This window comes from Plecotus auritus (genome assembly GCF_963455305.1).
Source record: "Plecotus auritus genome assembly, chromosome: 1".
Taxonomy (NCBI): Eukaryota; Metazoa; Chordata; class Mammalia; order Chiroptera; family Vespertilionidae; genus Plecotus; species Plecotus auritus.
Genome location: NC_137770.1, coordinates 128,857,649 through 128,877,377, shown reverse-complemented (window position 1 = coordinate 128,877,377; position 19,729 = coordinate 128,857,649). Strand labels below are relative to the sequence as shown.

Here is a 19,729-nt window from a genome sequence, read left to right as displayed (position 1 = left end):
CCACTAGAGATATTAAATCAGAAGAAAGTTTACATTTTAAAATGATCACTCGGATGTTTGAGTTTTCCATGATAAAGCATGAAGCCAGTTAGGAATGGATTGCCACATTCCATGGAGAAGTGTGGAATTCCTGTGGTATGGTGGACTTGTATTTGTCAGGCCCATGTACCAGTGATGTGAATAAAAATCATTGATAATATCTCATCTATGAAAAAATCAGTGTTTTCTTTGGCTATAAGAGCTAAATTCTCCATGTGCTGTTATTTGAATGTTTCTATCAGTCTGACCTATAAAATATGCTTAATATTAACAAGGTAAGTACATATATAATGTAAACATATTGACATATGTATTGCTCCTAATGATTGTTAGAGCAGACACAGATACACAGGCATTTCAGAAGGAGAGATAAGCAACATAATTAAGTAACCAAAGGCAGGAAAGACATTTTTAAATAAAAGCTATAAATGCATGTTGTTGGCAATTATCAACTGCAGCAGGTGAATCACAGAATTGGAAGAAAAGCTTGTTTGTTCTGAAATATTTTAAGAGAATTAATGCAAACGGTCTAACAGAGGTACCAGCCCATACAAAGTTAGAGAAAGCCTGTGATATTCATATAGAAGGAAATATCAGTACTGAAATGGTCAAGTTAAAATGTTTTCTCAAAAAAATGGGAGGAAAAAAAGAAGAGAGAAATGAGTTATTTTAAAAGGCATAATCAATTGCTACTAGTTTGAGAGCTCTTATAAGGTGATATTTTGGAGTTGCTAATAGTAACAAATTCAAGTAAATGAGTGAAAAGGTTTTTGTGCTTGTTTAATAACTTCAAAACAAATTCCTAATTATTTTGAAAGTATAAAGTTTTCCCAGATTTGGACAAGGCCCATGTGCTCATTTCCAAGTGATCAGACCCATCTGAAGATAAGAAATAGCTATGTAATGAATAGGGGTTTAGAATTACCTCAGTGCTTACAAACATTATTACATTATACTTAATGTGATAATGTCTGTTGGCATAATAATGTTTGTAGGCACTGAGGTAATTCTAAATTATAAATTATATAAATTTAAAAAATGTCCATATTTAAAAAATAAATTTATAAAAGTATAATCAGACATGATCATTGATCATTTATCTGAATTTCTAAACCCTAGAGGTATCTAAGCATTAATATACTAAGCATTTATAATTAACAAATCTTTTGTTATATTTTTATTTAAGAATTTTGATTTTAGTAAGAATTGAAGAATATAGTTCCATTGTGCAGAATATATATATGGAAATTGTGACAGAGAATGATTGATGCAGAAAGGGAGAGGGGGGAACATCTGTGACAGTGTGTTAACAATTAAAACAAAATAAAAGTGAGAGGGTCAGATTAAAACAGGTTTCAACACTATGTCATTGGTAATACATATGAACAATGATTTTTCAGAGATTTATATTATGGCAAGTAATAGCTGTTCTGTATCTTTAAGTAGAAATATATAGAAATATGTATGCTTATATATTCATGATATTTATATATGTTATTTTTTGCAAAAATATGATATATGCAGATATTTTGATATATGCTGATGTTTTCTATTTTTTCAGTTAATATAACAACACTGGCAATTATATTAATGTGAAACTGGACAGGCCTTGAACATTAAAGTAAATGGTTTACTATATATGAAAATATATTTAGTGGTATAAATGGGATGCTGAGAAATATACAAACTAAGGATAACCTTATGCCATTAGAGAGTTAAGATGTGAAACATATAATAATTTATCTTTAAACTTTTGAAGAAATTTTTTGAAGAAATATTTGTAATATTTTAAATTTAGTTGTATATTTCCCTAATTATGGATTTGCAACATCTCAAAACTTAGAAAATGTGGTCAAGCACCTGTTTATCTTATTATCTATATCAGGTTGTTTATTATTATTATTACTAGAGGCCTGGTGCACGAAATTCGTACATTGGGGGGGAGGGTGTCCCTCAGCCCAGCCTGCACCTTCTCCAATCTGAGACCCCTTGAGGGATGTCCGACTGCCAGTTTAGGCGCACAGGGATCGGGCCTAAACCAGCAGTCAGACATCCCTCTCACAATCTGGGACTGCTAGCTCCCAACTGCTCACCTGCCTGCCTGATAAGCCCCTAACCGCTTCTGACTGCCAGCCTGATCACCCCCTAACCACTTTCCTGCCAGCCTGATCAATGCCTAACTGCTCCCCTGCTGGCCTGGTTGCCCCTACCTGCCGTCCCCTGCTGGCCTGATCACCCACAACTGCCCTGCCAACCATCTTATGGTGGCCATCTTGTGACTACATGGGGGCAGCCATCTTGTGTGAGGGCATGATGGTCAATCTGCATATTACCTCTTTATTATATAGGATTATTATTATTACTTTTATTATTATTCTCTAGCCACAATTATTTTGAATATGTTTCCAAATATGTATTTTAATTTAAGATCTTCTCTTTATTAAATAGTTTTCTGCTCCTCTGTAGTCATAAAAAAAAAACATTCTGATTAAACAGCATTCAAATACATTCCTATAAACTTCAATGTCTTCTTCAATAATTATTAATTCTCCACTCTCAGTATATTACAGAAACATATTTGATATTAAATCCACTCTATAAAAATGAATTCAATTTTCCTTTTTCTAAAATAAGATTTTAATGATGCATTAGATATTTTACTTTTTACATAATTAAGGCTATAATCATAAATAATTGAAAACCAAAAATGAACAAATGAAATTCAACAGATTTTTTTCTAAAAGCTAAGTGAAATAAATGTCAAGTATATTTCTTCATTTCTTTAAAACTTATTTACTATTGAAATGGGGAAATCCAAGTTTTTTAAGAAATATTTTCCACAAAGAAAAGCAGTCAGCAAATGTTTAATTATCTACTTTATAATGAAACCTAGGTGAACTTATGAACAAAGATATGTAAGTTAGGATAATTAATTTTTTTCAAGCATTAACATAAAACTTAATGAATTACCATGTAAAAATTAAATTTTTCTTCATTATTTGAGTCTTCTGATGGTTCAATCAAGAATGTATTTTTTGAAGGTCAGGTTTGAAGAAAGTATCTTTTTAAATAAATATAATATTGCATGCTGCTTGAATTAGGATAGTATCCTAACAGAGTGGGATGGATATACTTTACCTTAATTCCTACCTGGGTAAAGAAGGGTTCATAAATCTCCACTCCTTTATCAGATCCTTGTAGTAACACCTCCTGGCCACGCCTCCAGCTGTATCGAACAGGTGGATTGGAATTGGCAACACACCTGAGGAATACTGTTCTCTCATAGTAAAACTGTTCTTTAGCTTCACCTATACTTTGATGAACAGTTACTATAGGATCATCCAAATCTAGAACAAAATAAAGACAATTAAGTGAATATGTTGAGTTACATGGCTTTTGAAGTATTATTGTACATATAAAAACTAACCAAAGAGGCATTTATTAATTGATTTTATTGCTTATCACTAGATTCATATTTTTCATTGAGTTACTAAACTCATTTACAAAGAAATTTCCAATGATGAACAATAAAAACAAGTAATAGCTATTTCTTAAGATCTCTATTTGTTGAGATAGTACAAATGACCTCACATATTTACAACACTTTGCCAACAGCTGCATAAAACAGAGCTCCAACTAAAACATCAGAATTCAAAATCCTCAAATTCAAGTGCCTGGCTAAAACAATGAACCATAGCGACAGAGAAATAAATATCAAGCAGCACAATTGACACTTTCCCTTGACATACTTCTTCCAATTATATACAACTGATATATTAAAAATGATAAAAAATTATTACAATCTTTATAGTAAGAAAATGTGATCTTGTACTGAGTTAAAGTTTTTCATTCATTTCGTATTTTATAACTCAGATCACATCTGTTGATATGAAATATGTTAATAGAAGGTACTATTAAAAGTTATTAATGTTTTTTCTGAATATTGGAGCTAAATGTTTGACATTTCACATGCATCCCAAAATAAGGATGTATACCACAGGACCTAGCAAACATTTTCTGAAAAAAACAAAACAATATGTAAGTATCTTGGTCTTGGTGGGTCATATAGTCTTTGTCTCAACTCAGCTTTACCACTGTAGTGTGAAAGTAGCCAAAGACAACAGGTAAAATGAATAAAAGATGAATGTTGCTGAGTACCAATAAAATTTTATTTACAATTGCAAGTGCCCTGGCCCGATTTAGCTAATGGGCAATTGTCTGCCACAGATTGCCAAACCTTAATATACTATAGGCAAGGTTCTTTTCTTAAGAGAAAAAGAAATTAAGAAGTGTATTTGCTTTAAAACAACTGTATTGCATATTTAAAAGTTGCTAAGAGAGTAAATCTTAAAAATTCTCCTCACAAGGAAAATAAAATTGTAACTGTATGTGGTGATGGATGTTAACCAGACTTATTTTGGTATCATTTCATAATACATACAAATATTGAATCATTATGTTGTATATCTGAAATTAATATAATGTTATAAGTCCATTATATATCAAAAAATGGGGAAACATAAAACAAGAGCCCTAGGTTCTATTTCCTATATAATAAAGAGGTAATATGCAAATTGACCATCACTCCAACACAAGATAGCCACACCCATGTGGACACAAGATGGCCACCAAAAATGGCAAGCAGGGAAGAATAGTTGTGGGTGATCAGGCTAGCAGGGGAGGGCAGTTAGGGGCAATCGGGCCGGCAGGGGAGCAGTTAGGCATCGAACATGCTGGCAGGAGAGCAGTTAGGGGGTGATCAGGCTGGCAAGCAGAAACAGTTAAGGGCAATCAGGCAGGCAGGCAGGCAAGCGGTTTGGATCCAGCAGTCCTGGATTGTGAGAGGGATGTCTGACTGCCCGTTTAGGCCCGATCCCAAGGGGTCCCAGAATGGAGAGGGTGCAGGCTGGGCTGAGGTACACCCCCAAACCTGTGCATGATTTTTATGCACCAGATCTCTAGTGCTAATATAAACTTAGTCTATGCTTATTAAGAGTGATGCAAAAAATTAGTTATATTTAAAGATTAATTTCACTGAGCTTTACTCCTTTAGCTTTATAACTCTAAAAGGTAACTTAACTTTTGTGGTCTTAAATTTCCTTATCAATTAACTGTAATTAATCATGGTACATATTAATAGGGCTGTTGGAGGAGTAAATGAGATAGTCCATAATACCTTGGCACATGATTAATGCTCAATAAAAGTCAGCTATTATTATTATTATTATTATTATTATTATTGTTATTATTTAGATTCCCATTAATTCTATGTTGTTTTCATACCTTTATCTCACCAATTTAAAATTAACTCACTTTCATTTTAAATAAGTAAAGATGTCACTTTCACATTTATTTCGGCTATCAAATGTTTCTACATAACACATATTTTTATGTGAAATCTGAAAAGGAGCAACCATATATATAAACATAATGGTAAGGTTTGTGAGCATATGCTATCTGAATATTTAAAAGACATGCTTCCCTAGAAAATATTCTTTTTGATATATTAAAGTAATTGTAAGCCAACAAAAGTAGTAAAGTAATAATTGCCCTAAGGAATAAAAATTACTGGTGAGTACAGAATCCCAAATTTCACCAGTTAAAAAAAAAGAGGGGGGGGGGGAGGATTCAAATGTGAATTGCTTGACAGTCCTACTTTGATTTCTTGTTTTGCAACATTCTGAGGTGTTTTTTCCCCTCCCAACATTAGAATCTTTTCACAGCTACCTCCAGGGCCTCTAATTTTGGCAGTTTAACTTTCCCAAACAACTACTGCTTTTCAGTAAAGCTTGAAGGAACTTTCTGTTTAAATTTACTCTATTAGCTGTGCAGGGATATATGCTTTTGGTTTAAATATGTCAGAGTATGTATGGATTCTAGCATTATATCCTGAAATATGTACAGGCCTTTAAACTTCATCAAATAAAAAAAAAATAAATAAACTTCATCAAATCCTACAGGAGACTGATGAGCTGAATTCAGCCTTAGTGACTTGAAAAATAAGGCAAACAACTTGTGTTATGATTAATTGTAGAGATTTTTTTCCCTTGTACAAAATGATTTTTTACTGTTATAGTCTCATTTTTAGAAAATATGAAGTGTGTTATGTTGTAAAAAAGAATTCTGAAGCCAGAAAGTTTAAAAACAAAAAGTAAAATGAAATTGGATGGTAAACAGTATAACAATGGTGGGTGTCCTTGGGTTCCACATAGTTTAATATTGTCCTTTACAACATTCATATATCGATTTATCTCTAGCTCTTTTCTTATTAGGTGGTGGTGTCAAAATGTTCAGTTAGAAATAGATGAAACTTGAATAATCTCTTAAACATGCTTTTCCCTGACCTAGATGATATTTGGGTCACTGGCCATGAGAGAATCTGATCTTATGACAACCAAACTTACTGAACATTGTATTGGCAGAATTATATGTTGAATTCACCCATGTTTAGGAATTTCTGCTTCATAAATCTCCTAAGTCATTTCATCAGATTTAAAAATAAATATGCTAAAAAGAAGATTTATTTTAGACAAGTCAAAATAATGGCATGACTATACACACACACACACACACACACACATATATATATCCTATCTAATAAAAGAGTAGTATGCAAATTGACCATATCTCTGCTACACCCACAAGCCATGCCCACCAGCCAATCAAGAGCGAGTATGCAAGTTAACTCAGCCAAGATGGCTACAGCCATGGAGTGAGCAGGAGGCTTGGGTTTCCCCGGAAATGGAGGAAGCCAAGCTTCCCACACACCCTGGCCGGCCGTGGACTCCACTCAAGGCTACAAAGTTCAATTATAGAAGATAAATAAACCTCAACAAAAATGGCAGCAGCCACGGAGGGAGGAGGAGGCTTTGATTTCCCCAGCGATGGAGGAAGCAAAACTTCCTGGCCTGCCTGGCCTCTGCTGAAGGCTACAAAGTTTCAATTATAGAAGATAAATAAATCCCAGATACCAGTGCCTCTGCTTGGGTTGCCAGGGGCCGTGGTCGGCCTGCAAACCACCACCTCGCCCAGGCCGCCCCACGCCTTAAGGGAACCCCCACCCTGATCCTAGACACCCTTCAGGGCAAACCAGCTGGCCCCCACCCATGCACCAGGCCTCTATCTTACCTAATAAAAGAGTAATATGCAAATTGACCATCACCCCAACACACAAGATGGTTGCCCCCATGTGGACACAAGATGGCTGCCACAAGATGGCCAGCAAGGGAGGGCAGTTGTGGGCAAACAGGCCAGCAGGGGAGGGCAGTTTGGAGGGACCAGGCCTGCAAGGGAGGGCAGTTGGGGGTGAACAAGCCTGCAGGGGAGGGCAGTTAGGGGTGACCAGGCTGGCAGAGGAGGGAAGTTGGGGGCGACCTGGCCTGCAGGGAAGGGCAGTTTGGGGTGACCCAGGCCTGTAGGGGAGAGCAGTTGGGGGGGACCAGGCCTGCAGGGGAGGGCAATTAAGGGTGACCAGGCCTGCAGGGGAGGGCAGTTAGGGGCAATCAGGCTGGCAGGGGAGCAGTTAGGCATCAATGAGGCTGGCAGGGGAGTGGTTAGGAGGCAATCAGGAAGGCAGGCAGGCGAGCAGTTGGGCGTCAGCAGTTCTGGATTGTGAGAGGGATGTCTGACTGCCCGTTTAGGCCCAATCCTACCGGGATCGGGCCTAAATGGGCAGTCGGACATCCCTCGAGGGGTCCCAGATTGGAGAGGATGCAGGCTGGACTGAGGGACACCCTCCCTCCCCCATGCACGAATTTCGTGCACCGGGCCTCTAGTGTATATATATATATGTGTGTGTGTGTGTGTGTGTGTGTGTGTGTGTGTGTGTGTGTGTGATTTATATGCATACTAGAGGCCCTGTAAAGGAAATTCATGATGGGGGATGGGGGTGTCCCTCAGCTCGGCCTGCACCCTCTCCAATCTGGGACCCCTTGGAGGATGTCCAACTGCTGGTTTAGGCCCATAGGGATTGGGCCTACATCATCAGTCAGACATCCCTCTCACAATCTGTGACTGCTGGCTCCTAACCACTCTCCTGCCTGCCTGTGTGATTGCCCCTAACAACTTCTGCCTGCCGGCCTGATTGCCCCATAACCACTCCCCTGCTGGCCTGATTGATGCCTAACTGCTCCCCTGCTGGCCTGATCACCCACAACTACCCTACCATGCCAGCCATATTGTGACAACCATCTTGTGACGATGTCACACAAGGGCGTTGCACAAGGGTGTGACACCACCTAGGCTTCTATTATATACGGTATGCATATGATACGTTTAAGCAATACATACTAGTATGTCATTCAAAATATATGTTTAACATATCATTGAATATATACTGAGTATGTGCCTTTAGTCAGGTTTGTTGGAAAAGAGCTCCTCAGACAGAGATATCTGTGCAGAAAGTGTACAGACATACCTCAGAAATATTGCATGTTCACCTAGTATAACACAATAGAGCAAGTATCATGATAAATGAGCTATACTAATTTTTTGGTTTGCCAGGACATATAAAAGTTATGTTTATACTATACTGTAATTGAGTAATTTTCAACCTTTTTCATCTCATGGCACACATAAACTAATTACTAAAATCCTGCAACACACCAAAAATATATTTTTTGCTGATCTGACAAAACATAGGTATTATTTTGATTAATTCACACCAGACAGCTATTGTTGTATTGGCTTTTGTCATTTTTTTAACAATCTAAAAGAAAAAGGTCAGTGCCGCTGACTAAATAGTTTTAAAAATTGTTGTAGCTCAACAGTTTAAAATTGCTGCTGTGGTCTATTACATGTGCAATAACATTATGTCTAAAAAAATGTAAAACAATTGTACTTTATTGCTAAAAAATGCTGACCATCATCTGAGCCTTCTGTGATTCATAATCTCTTTGCTGGTGGAGGTTCTTACCTCAATGTTGATGGCTGCTGACTGATCAGGATGGTGGTTGCAGAAGACTGGGGTGGCTGTGGTAATTTCTTAAAATAGGACAATGAAGTTTGCCTCATTAATTGACTCTTCTTTTCATGAATAATTTCTCTGTAACATGTGATGCTCTTTGATATCATTTTATCCACAGTAGAACTTTTTTCAAAATTGGAGTCACTGCTCTCAAACTGTGCCACAGATGTATCAATTAAGTTTATTGTAATATCCTAAATCTGTTGTTGTCATTTCAGCAACCTTTACAGCATCTTCAAGAAGAGTAGATTTATTCTCAAGAAACTACTTTATCTGCTCATCCATAAGAAGCAATACCTCATCCATTCAAGTTTTATTATGAAACTGCAACTCACTCACATTTTCAGGCTCCACTTTTAATTCTAGTTCTCTTGCTATTTACACTACATCTGCACTTACTTCCTTCATTGAAATATTGAACCCCTCAAAGTCACAATGAAGGTAGGAACCAATTTCTTCCAAACTCCTGTTAATGTTGATATTTGAGCTCTTCCCATGAATCAGGAATGCTCTTAATGGCATTTAGAATGGTGATTTTCCCCCAGAAAGCTTTCATTTTCCTTTGCCCAGATCCATGAATGAACCACTATCTATCACAACTAGAGCTTTACAAAATGTGCTTATTAAATAAGACTTGAAAATCAAAATTACTCCTTGCCCTATGGGCTGCAGAATGAATGCTGCTAGCAGGCATGAAAAAAAACATTACTCTCATATGTCTCCATCAGAGCTCTTGGGTGACCAGGTGCACTGTCATTGAGCAGTACTATTTAAAAAATAATCTTTTTTTAATAGTAGGTCTCAACAGTCAGCTTAAAATATTCAGTAAAGCATGTTATAAATAGATGTACTATCATCCAGGCTTTGTTGTTCCATGTATAGAAGATAGGGAGAGTAGGTTTAGCATAATTCTTAATAGCCCTAGGATTTCCAGACTATTAAATGAGCATTGGATTCAACTTAACATTACCAATGGTATTAACCCATAAGAAGAGTGTCATCCTGTCCTTTGAAGCTCTCAAGCCAGGTATCAACTTCTCTCTGGCTATAAAAGTCCCAGATAGCATCTTCTTCCAATGTAAGGCTGTTTTTATCTACATTAAAAATCTTTTTTAAAAATATATAGCCATCTTAATTAATTATCTTAGCTAGATTTCCTGGATAACTTCCTGTAGCTTCTCCATCAGCATTTGCTGCTTCACCTTGCACTTTCATGTTAAGGAGACTACTTTCCTTAAACTTCATGACTGAACTTTGTTACATTCAAACTTTTCTTCTGCAGCTTCCTCACCTCTCTCAGTCTTCACAGAATTGAGGAGGATTGGGATCTTGCTCTGGATTAGGCTTTGGTTTAAGAAACTATTGTGGCTGATTTGGTCTTCTATCCAGACAATTACAACTTTTTCCATATCAGCAATAAGGCTGTTTGGCTTTCTTTATTATCCATGTGTTAACTGGAGTAGCAATTTTAATTTATTTCAGGAATGTTCTATTTACATTCAGAACTTGGTTGTTTGACATAAGAGGCCTAGCTTTTGGCCTATCTCAGGTTTTGATATGCCATCCTCACTAAGTTTAATCATTTCTAGCTTTTAACTTAAAGTGATGTGTGGGTGTTCCTTTCATTTGAACACTTAGAGGCAACTGTAGGGTTATTAATTGGCCTGATTTCAATATTGTTCTGTCTCAACTAATAGTAGAGGGAGGGGGAATGGCAGGTTGGTGGAGCAGTCACACACATACAACATTTACTGATAATAGGGGAATGGTTCATGGCACCTGAAAATGATTACAATAAAGCAGAGTACAATAAAATGATCTATGCCTGTACTGGAATGTACCTTCCAGATCAACACCTATGGGGGACTGAAGGAAATAGGATTGTTTGGGAGAAAAATTGAACTACAGTCCAATTGCAACAAAGGTCTTAGTAGCTCTAGAGAAGTTTGAAAGCTGTGATGTTCCCTCAGAGCTGCCCTGACTTAAAAGCCATGGAGCTAAGCCTTTATATAACCACAACCTCCCCTATTAACTATTCCCAGTATGTGTGCTCTCCTTACCAAGGTGCATGACCTTGGGAGGAACACAGCTCTGTTTGGCTTAGGGCAATTTCTAGAGAAATATTTGCTAATAGCCATCAGCTACTATAACTCTCAGCAGCTGGAGAAATGAGTCCTTCAGTCCTGAGGAAGAGATATGTTTGATGTGCTATAGCAACCACTTAGATCCACTTGCTAAGCATGATGATTCACTCTACCTTGGAAAAGCTACAGGAGGATTCTATTTAGTCAACTTTCTTGGGAAATTTTTCAGAAGAAACTATGCTAGGATGATAGTCATCATCTCCTTCTACTATTACCATTCTAGATTGCTCTTATCCTTAGTTAGTACACCTTTTGGTGTAAGTACCTAGCGAGGTTACTGGACCTTTTTAACTGGGGATTTTAATTCCCTGGTCACCATGTCCTTCTCAAATTATTACTGATATACTTATCTGTTTAGCACCAATATTGGACAATGGAATAATAAGAAATGACTCTGGATCAATTGGGTATCAAATATAGTCTTTACTGCCTCACTGTGTAAAACAGTCCTACCTCCAGCTGATCATGTGGGCCAGTCACTCATGCCAGGATGGTGACTCTTCTTATTTATACTGTTTCCTGACACTGAAAGCCTAAAGTGACTGAGTCATAGCCATGGTTTAAAAATTAATGGGACTCTTGCTTTTTTTTTATTAATAGCTTTTTCCTTTTCTGGGAATTAGGACTTCTAAACTGGCAGAGTCCACAGATGCGGGAAGGGAAATATAGATTCCCCAAGTGAATCATTGAATGTGATAGTAGTAAGGGGGGTCATTCCTTGATTCTTGAACCTTTGTATTCTATTAAAAAATGCTCACATAATAATGGTCATTGATTTAGGATATATACTGCATTTTGGAGAACAATACACCCTTCTTACTGGATATTATCTCTCCAAGATTCAGCTACCCCATCCAAAGTACATTCTATCACTCTAATAAGCTGGCATATTTAGGTGGTGTAGAATATAATATGACCAGAGAATCCCAGGACAATGATTCCACTGCTACATTCTCATAGCATGTGTGAAGGCTAAAGCATTCTAAAAGCTTTTTGATATGGCTGCTGCTGGCAGAGGACAGCAGAAACATTCATACCAAGAATACATGTCAAATTCAGTCAATGTCACTTATAGAGTTAAAAAAAAAAGGAGTATAATGCAATCAACATGCTACCAAGGACATTCATGAGGGACAATGTTTTATCAAGAGCTAAGTGTTTGTCTCTGTTGCTACAAGGTAGAATATTCAGTAGTGGCAGTGGACATATCAATCTTCACAATGATAACCTATGTTTCAAGCTTATACACAGCCTCTTTCCTTATCATTATGACTAGTTTTTTTATGAGCCTGTTGTGCAGCTAAGGATGACCAATGACAGAAGCTGGTTGACATCAACTATCTGTATTACTCTACTTCACTGTTTTGTGATTCTTCTACTGTGCATCTTTTTGATGCTCATTAATATACAATACAAATATTATCACACATTGTGCCATTTCTACATATCCACCAAAATACTTTAACAGATCTGCTCTTTCCACAAAAAGTGTTTGACAAGGTATAACACCAAAACTAGAGTTCTGCCCACTGGGAAGATTTACCCCCTATTCTTGTCTATAGGAACATACTAGAGTGGGTTCTTGTGAAGTAGCAGTCTAATTTTTAACTTGTGTACATATACTGAGTAGACCAATCATGAAAGTAGCTGAGCCTTTTTCTCTACTATCTCCTAATAAGTGGCTCTCTATGTGGGCAGGTATGAACTGAGGAAGAGGCACTGGTAAAACACTGATACATGTCCAGGCACCTGCTTGTGCAGCTTACTTGGCTCTTTAGCCCTGGCCAGTCCTCTTCCTGGCTGTACTATTTCCATCTAATAATGAACTACTGATGAGTCTATCCTATTTTATGACTGGGTGTTGGTAAAATGACAAACTCCAAACTTCTGATTGGCAGCTCAGGCCACATCATCATTAGATGTTGCATATTTAGGCATTCTACGTTTACCAATGTGCAGTAGCACAGTAGGAGTTATTTTACAAAAGGTGTATAATTCTTGACTACAGAAGGCATGGCCTTACTTATAATCCTAAAAATTTACTTTATGATTCTCCTCTAGGGATTGCTGTAAACCACACAGCATCTTTTCCAGCACTGATATATCTAATATCATAGACCCTCTTGGGTTGTGTCACCTAAGGATCACTTACATCACAGTGTGGGCCTACTATAGAAACCTTTCTATTTGAGATTGAGTTTATGCTTGTACTCTTTCAAATCACCTGATAAACGAATTGAAATGGTATTTCCAAGGGTGGAAGATGACCCAGAACCAAAAAAGACCTAGTAGGCACTGTGTTTCCATCTGAAAGATGGAAATTGTGAGATGCGATAATTTGTACTTTACTTTGGAGAGAATGTCCTGCAAAATTAAAACCATTGAATTTCTAAAATTTTGCTAATATTGTGGATCACTGAATTTTCATAAGCTTATCTCAACCTTCCGGATTATGTGTGTCTTACCAAGATATCCAATGTACCAGTCATTTTTTGTTCATCTGAACTGAGGAACATAATCTCATTGATATAGTAAATCACTACTGTATTTAGTAAAATGTCCAGATGGCCCATATCCCTTTTGACTATATTTTGAAAATAAGTGTAAGTTAATTTAGCTTTAGGACAAGACTGCAAATGTATACTACTGTTGTCCAAAATTAATGTAAATTAGTTCTGATCTTCTTTCCTAACAGAAATGAAAAAGAATACATTAACTAAATCACTGGACACATACTATATATCAACCCATGTTAATCTAATCTAGCAAAAATACCATATCTGGCATAGGCTGCAATAAGGACAGTCCTTGGATGAGTTTTTGATAGTTCACTATCATCCTCCAGGATCTCTGGTTTCATCGGGAGACAACATAGTCAATAAGTGGAATATGATATGGACACCACAGGACATCTTTTAAGATTTTAATGGTGGCATTAATACCTATTATTCAGTCTTGGATATTATGTTATGTTTTACATATCAGTTGGAAGTGGGAGCATTGCAGAGGCTTCTACTTGGACTTCTAACTAGAATATCTTTCATCTCTGGGCCAAGGAATCAATGGAAGTTCTGACAAGTAGTAAGCATGTACATTCCAATTATACAATTAAAAACTTAGTAAATGGCACTTGGTAAATGACAACAGGGTGGATTTGTGGATTGGTAGACTCAATATGATCAGTTGTGGGTTACAGTCCCATTTATTACTTAACACCCATATTCCAAATCTAATGAGTATAAGGGCAGAATGATTCTGTAGAACCTAAAATATCAAGGTCAACTTGGATCCTGTGTACAATAGTCCTTAAAAAGTTCACTTTTCCTAGTATATACATTCTTTGGAGGAAGAATTGGGAAAATTATGAGCAATTTCACTTGCTGTGTGTTTGTTGCAGAGCTTTTTTTGGTGATTAAGTTTCCCATTCAGTCAAAAAGTTCAGATCTGAAAGTTACAACAGATTCAGAAATTGAACAAGGAGTCACAAATTTTTTATTTTGTGACTACATTAAACCTCTTGACTGTCCATCCGATTTCTTTAATTGTGCAGATTGTATTATATGCTCATCCATTTGTTTTTCTTTGAGATATGTCCTATTAACCATCTCAGTAGCTCTTTGTGAGTCCAGAGCCTTGGATAAATTTGAAATAATTTCATCAAGGATAATTGTGCCCACCTAGCTTATGACAACTGAGCACTGCCACCTAGCCTAGGTTAAAGACAAAGTGAGAATCCTAAAGGCAGGAAAGAGACACAGTCATTTACATAAAAGAGAGTTCCTATAATGCAGTCAACTGATTCATCAACAGCACATTACAGACCAGAAGGAAATGGCATGGAATAGTCAAAGTAATGAAAAGCAAGGATCTAAAAATAAGACTACTCTATTCAGCAAGGCTGTCATTCAAAATTGAAGTTGAAATGAGATTTTCCCAGTAAAGAACAGGTTAATGGAGTTTATTACCACCAACCTAACACTGCAAGAAATGTTAAAGGGACTGTTGTAAGAAGAAGAAATAGATAGAGAGAGGAAAATAGGCATACAGAATAAAAATGGCATTAAATAATAATAACCTTAAAGATAAATGGATTAAATGTTCCAGTCAAAAGTGATAGGATAGCTGAATGGATAAGAAAACAGGGCCCATTTATATGCTGTCTATAAGAGACCCACCTCAGAACAAAAGACTCACATAGGATAAAAGTGAAGGGTTGGAAAACAAGTATTCCAGGCAAATGGGAAAAAAGCAATATATATATATATATATATATATATATATATATATCTGACAAAATAAAACAGAGGCATAATAAGAGACACAAAAGGTCACTACTACTAAAAGCATCAATTCAATAAGAAAATATAATTCTGGTAAATATACATGTACCCAATATAGAAGCACCTAAATATAAAAACAAACAAAACAATGTTAACAACAACAAAAAAATCTTGGAGGACTTGAAGAGAGGGATAGACAGCAATGCAGTCATAACAGGGGACTTTAACACAAACTGACATCACTGGATAGATTTCTGAGACAAAAAATCAACAAGGAAAGAGTGACCTTAAATGAGACACTAGATCAGATGGATTTAATTAATATTTATAGAACATTTCATCCCAAAGCTGCAGAATAGACATTCTTTTTAAGGGCACATGGAATATTCTCAAAGATAGACCACATGTTAGGACAAAAATTAAGTCTTGACAAATTCAGGAAGACTGAAATCATATCAACCATCTTCTTGGATCACAATGGCATGAAGGAGATATAAACTACAACAAAAAATTAAAAACATTCTTATACATGGAGGCTAACAAAAATAAGATACATAGGAATAAACTTAACCAAGGAGGTAAAAGACCTATACTTGAAAAACTATAAGACATTGAAAAAAGAAATAGAGGAAAACATAAACAAGTAGAAGTATATACCATGTTCATGGATACAAAGAATTAACATCAATAAAAGCTCAGAAGTAAGGTGGGGGTGGGTGGTTGGGTGGTTGGGTGGGTGGGTGGGAAGAGATCAAACAAAAACTTTGTATGCATCTGTGCATAACCAATGGACACAGACAATAGGGTGGTTAAGGCCTGAGGCAGAGGGAGGGGCAGGCTAGAAGGGGCAATGGGGGGATAAAGGAGACATATGTAATACAACAATAAAGATTTTAAAATATAAATAAAAGTAAAACTTCCATACAACTCAGAGCAATCTATAGATTCAATACAATCCCTATTAGAATACCAACAGCAGCCCTAACCGGTTTGGCTCAGTGGATAGAGCGTCAGCCTGCAGACTGAAACGTCCCAGGTTCGATTCCGGTCAAGGGCATGTACCTTGGTTGCAGGCACATCTCCAGTAGGGGGTGTGCAGGAGGCAGCTGATCGATGTTTCTCTCTCATCGATGTTTCTAACTCTCTATCCCTCTCCCTTCCTCTCTGTAAAAAATCAATAAAATATATATTTAAAAAAAATACCAACAGCATATTTCACAGATCTAGAAGAAATATTCAAAAAAATATATGAAACCAAAATAGGCCTCAAATAGCTGCAGCAATCTTGAAAAAGAAGAACAAAGTTGCAAGGGCTCCCAGACTGGGAGAGGGCACAGGTCAGGCTGAGGGACCCCCCAAAGTGCACGAATCTCATGCACCAGGCCTCTAATTCTATTATAAAGTCTAGTTCCTCAAACTGTCTAGAATAATTCCTTGGAAATATGATTCTTTGATGAAGATAATGCTTGTAGGAAATTTATTGGGTAATGCCTTCAGGATCAATTTTTGTGGTGGTGTGGAAAAAAAATGTAGGATTAGGCAGTGGGAAGAGTTAAACACTATGCAATGTTCAGATGATCCTGAAGGTGCTCTCCAGTTGAGATCATCTTTCAGAGTAGTCCTGCAGAGTTGCTCTACAAAGAACACCAAACAGTTCCTAGATTAGAGCTTCACTGGTGAGCAGATTGCCCTTGAGTTAGGTGGCTCTTTCCAGCAAAGGCCAATTTTTATGAGAGGCATTTACTTGAAAGTCACCATCTTCCAACACTCCCAGGATTTAGAAAGAGTACCTGCTATACAGTTTTACCCAAAGACCTCAAGGTTACCATTTCTAGTCTTTTGTTTTGTGTTTTAGAGAGAATGGAATGGAGGGAGAGAAGGGAGAAGAGAGAGAGAGAGAGAGAGAGAGAGAGAGAGAGAGAGAGAGAGAGAGAGAGAGAGAGAGAACATTGATATGAGAGAAACACATCATTGATTGCTTCCTGCACATGCCCCAACCAGGATGGGGATCAAACCTGTAAACAGGTACTGCCCTTGACTAAGAATTGAAACCATGACCTTTTTGTGCACAGGACAAGACTCTAGCTATTAGTCACACTGGTCAGGGCATTATTACTAATTTTCTATAGTCTTTATATAGAAAATATAATTTCTATTATAATTAGAAATTATAGAAATTATAGAAAATATAATTTCTATTTATTCAATAGAAAATTTTCATAATAAATAGCTTTGGCTTTGGTAATATTACAAAACCATGTTAGACTATTTTCTGTTATTGCTGATATATATATCTGCATTTATTTTCTCTTTAAAATAAATTCCTTTTAATTTTATAGGGTAAGAAATTAAAATATTAAGAAATGATATAAATAAATGAATGCAAAATGTTCTTTGAAATAAAGCATATAATCTTCATTATTTAATAGACATCACAATTCTTTAGATTTATAAAATAACATAAATCATTTAATATATTATTTGATATTTGAATAATTGTTTTAAATATATTTTAATAAACAAAGAATATGGTTTTATATAAAATACTAGAGGCCTGGTGCACAAAATTTATGCACGGAGGGGGGTTCCTCAGCCCAGCCTGCACCCTCTCCAATCTGGGACCCCTTGGGGGATGTCCGATTGCCAGTTTAGGCCTGATTCTGGATCGGGCCTAAACTGGCAGTCGGACATCCCTCTTGCAATCTCAGATGATTGGCTCCTAACCACTCGCCTGCCTGCCGGCCTGATCGCCCCTACCTTGCCCCCCTGCTGGCATGATTGGCCCTAACCTCTCTGCCTGCCTGCCTGATCACCCCTAACTACCTCTGCCTGCCTGCCTGATTGCCCCTAACTGCCCTCTCCTGCTGGCCTGATCTCACCGCAACTGCCCTCCTCTGCTGGCCTGATCTCGCCACCAACTGCCCACCCCTTCTGGCCTGATTGCCCCTAACTGTCTCTGCCTTGGTCCCCACCACCATGGCTTTGTCCGGAAGGAAGTTGGACGTCTGGAAGATAGCCGGTCAACCCAGTCTAAGTAGCATATTACCTTTTTATTAGTATAGATAGATTATATAGGGCTAGAGGCCTGGTGCATGAAATGCATTCACAGCAGCGGGGTGGGGGGGTGTCCCTCAGCCCAGTCTGCACCCTCTCCAATCTGGGACCCCTCGAGGGATGTCCAAATGCCCGTTTAGGCCCAATCCCACAGGGCAGTCGGACATCCCTCTCACAATCCAGGACTGCTGGCTCCCAACTGCTCACCTGCCTGCCTTCATATTGTCCCTAACTGCTTCTGCCTGCTAGCCTGATCACCCCCTAACCACTCCTCTGCCAGCCTGATTGATGCCTAACTGCTCCACTGCCAGCCTGTTTGCCCCTAACTGCCCTCCCCTGCAGGCCTGGTACCCCCCACTGCTCTCCCCTGCAGGCCTGGGTACCCCCAACTGCCCTTCCCTGCAAGCTTGATCGCCCCCAACTGCCATTCCTTGCAGGCCTGGTCCCTCCCAACTTCCCTACCCTGCTGGCCATCTTGTGGTGGCCATCTTGTGTCCACATGGGGGCAGGATCTTTGACCACATGGGGGCAGCCATCTTGTGTGTTGGAGTGATGGTCAATCTGCATATTACTCTTTTATTAGATAGGATAGAGGCCTGGTGCATGGGTGGGGGCCAGCTGGTTTGCCCTGAAGGGTGTCCTGGGTCAGGGTGGGGGTTCCCTTGGGGCGTGGGGCGGCCTGGGTGAGGGGCCTGTGGTGGTTTGCAGGCCGGCAACATCCCCCGGAGACCCAAGCAGAGGCCCTGGTATCTGGGATTTATTTATCTTCTACAATTGAAACTTTGTAACCTGGAGTGGAGCCAAGCCTTCTGCTCACTCCATGGCGGCAGCCATTTCTGTTGGGATTTATTTATCTTCTATAATTGAAACTTTGTAGCCTTAAGAGGAGGCCAAAGCAGGCCAGGGCTGCAGAAGCTTGGCTTCCTCCATCACCGGGGGCAACCCTAGCCTCCTGCTCTCTCCAGCTCTGTGGCTGCTGCCATTTTTGTTGGGATTTATTTATCTTCTATAATTGAAACTTTGTAGCCTGGAGTGGAGGCCTGGGCCGGCCAGGGTGTGTGGAAATCTTGGCTTCCTCCATTGCCAGGGAAACCCAAGCCTCCTTTCTGCTCCTTGTGGCCACAGCCATCTTGTTTGGGTTTATTTGCATATTCGCTCCTGATTGGCTTGTGGGTGTGGATTGTGGGTCAATTTGCATATTACTCTTTTATTAGATAGGATAGGAATGCTTAAATGGGGGGAGGGAG

At 38.2% G+C, this 19,729-nt stretch overlaps 1 protein-coding gene across 3 annotated transcripts in view; it reads right to left on the bottom strand.

Moving 5' to 3' along the window:
• MDGA2 (MAM domain containing glycosylphosphatidylinositol anchor 2) overlaps positions 1 to 19,729 on the bottom strand; it is a 1,034,824-nt gene that overhangs the window by 395,733 nt on the left and 619,362 nt on the right. For all 3 annotated transcript variants that reach the window (XM_080666137.1, XM_080666138.1, XM_080666139.1), the window contains exon 4: positions 3,190 to 3,386. In XM_080666137.1, the coding sequence (XP_080522263.1) occupies positions 3,190 to 3,386 (197 nt within the window). The remainder of the gene's footprint in view (positions 1 to 3,189; positions 3,387 to 19,729) is intronic.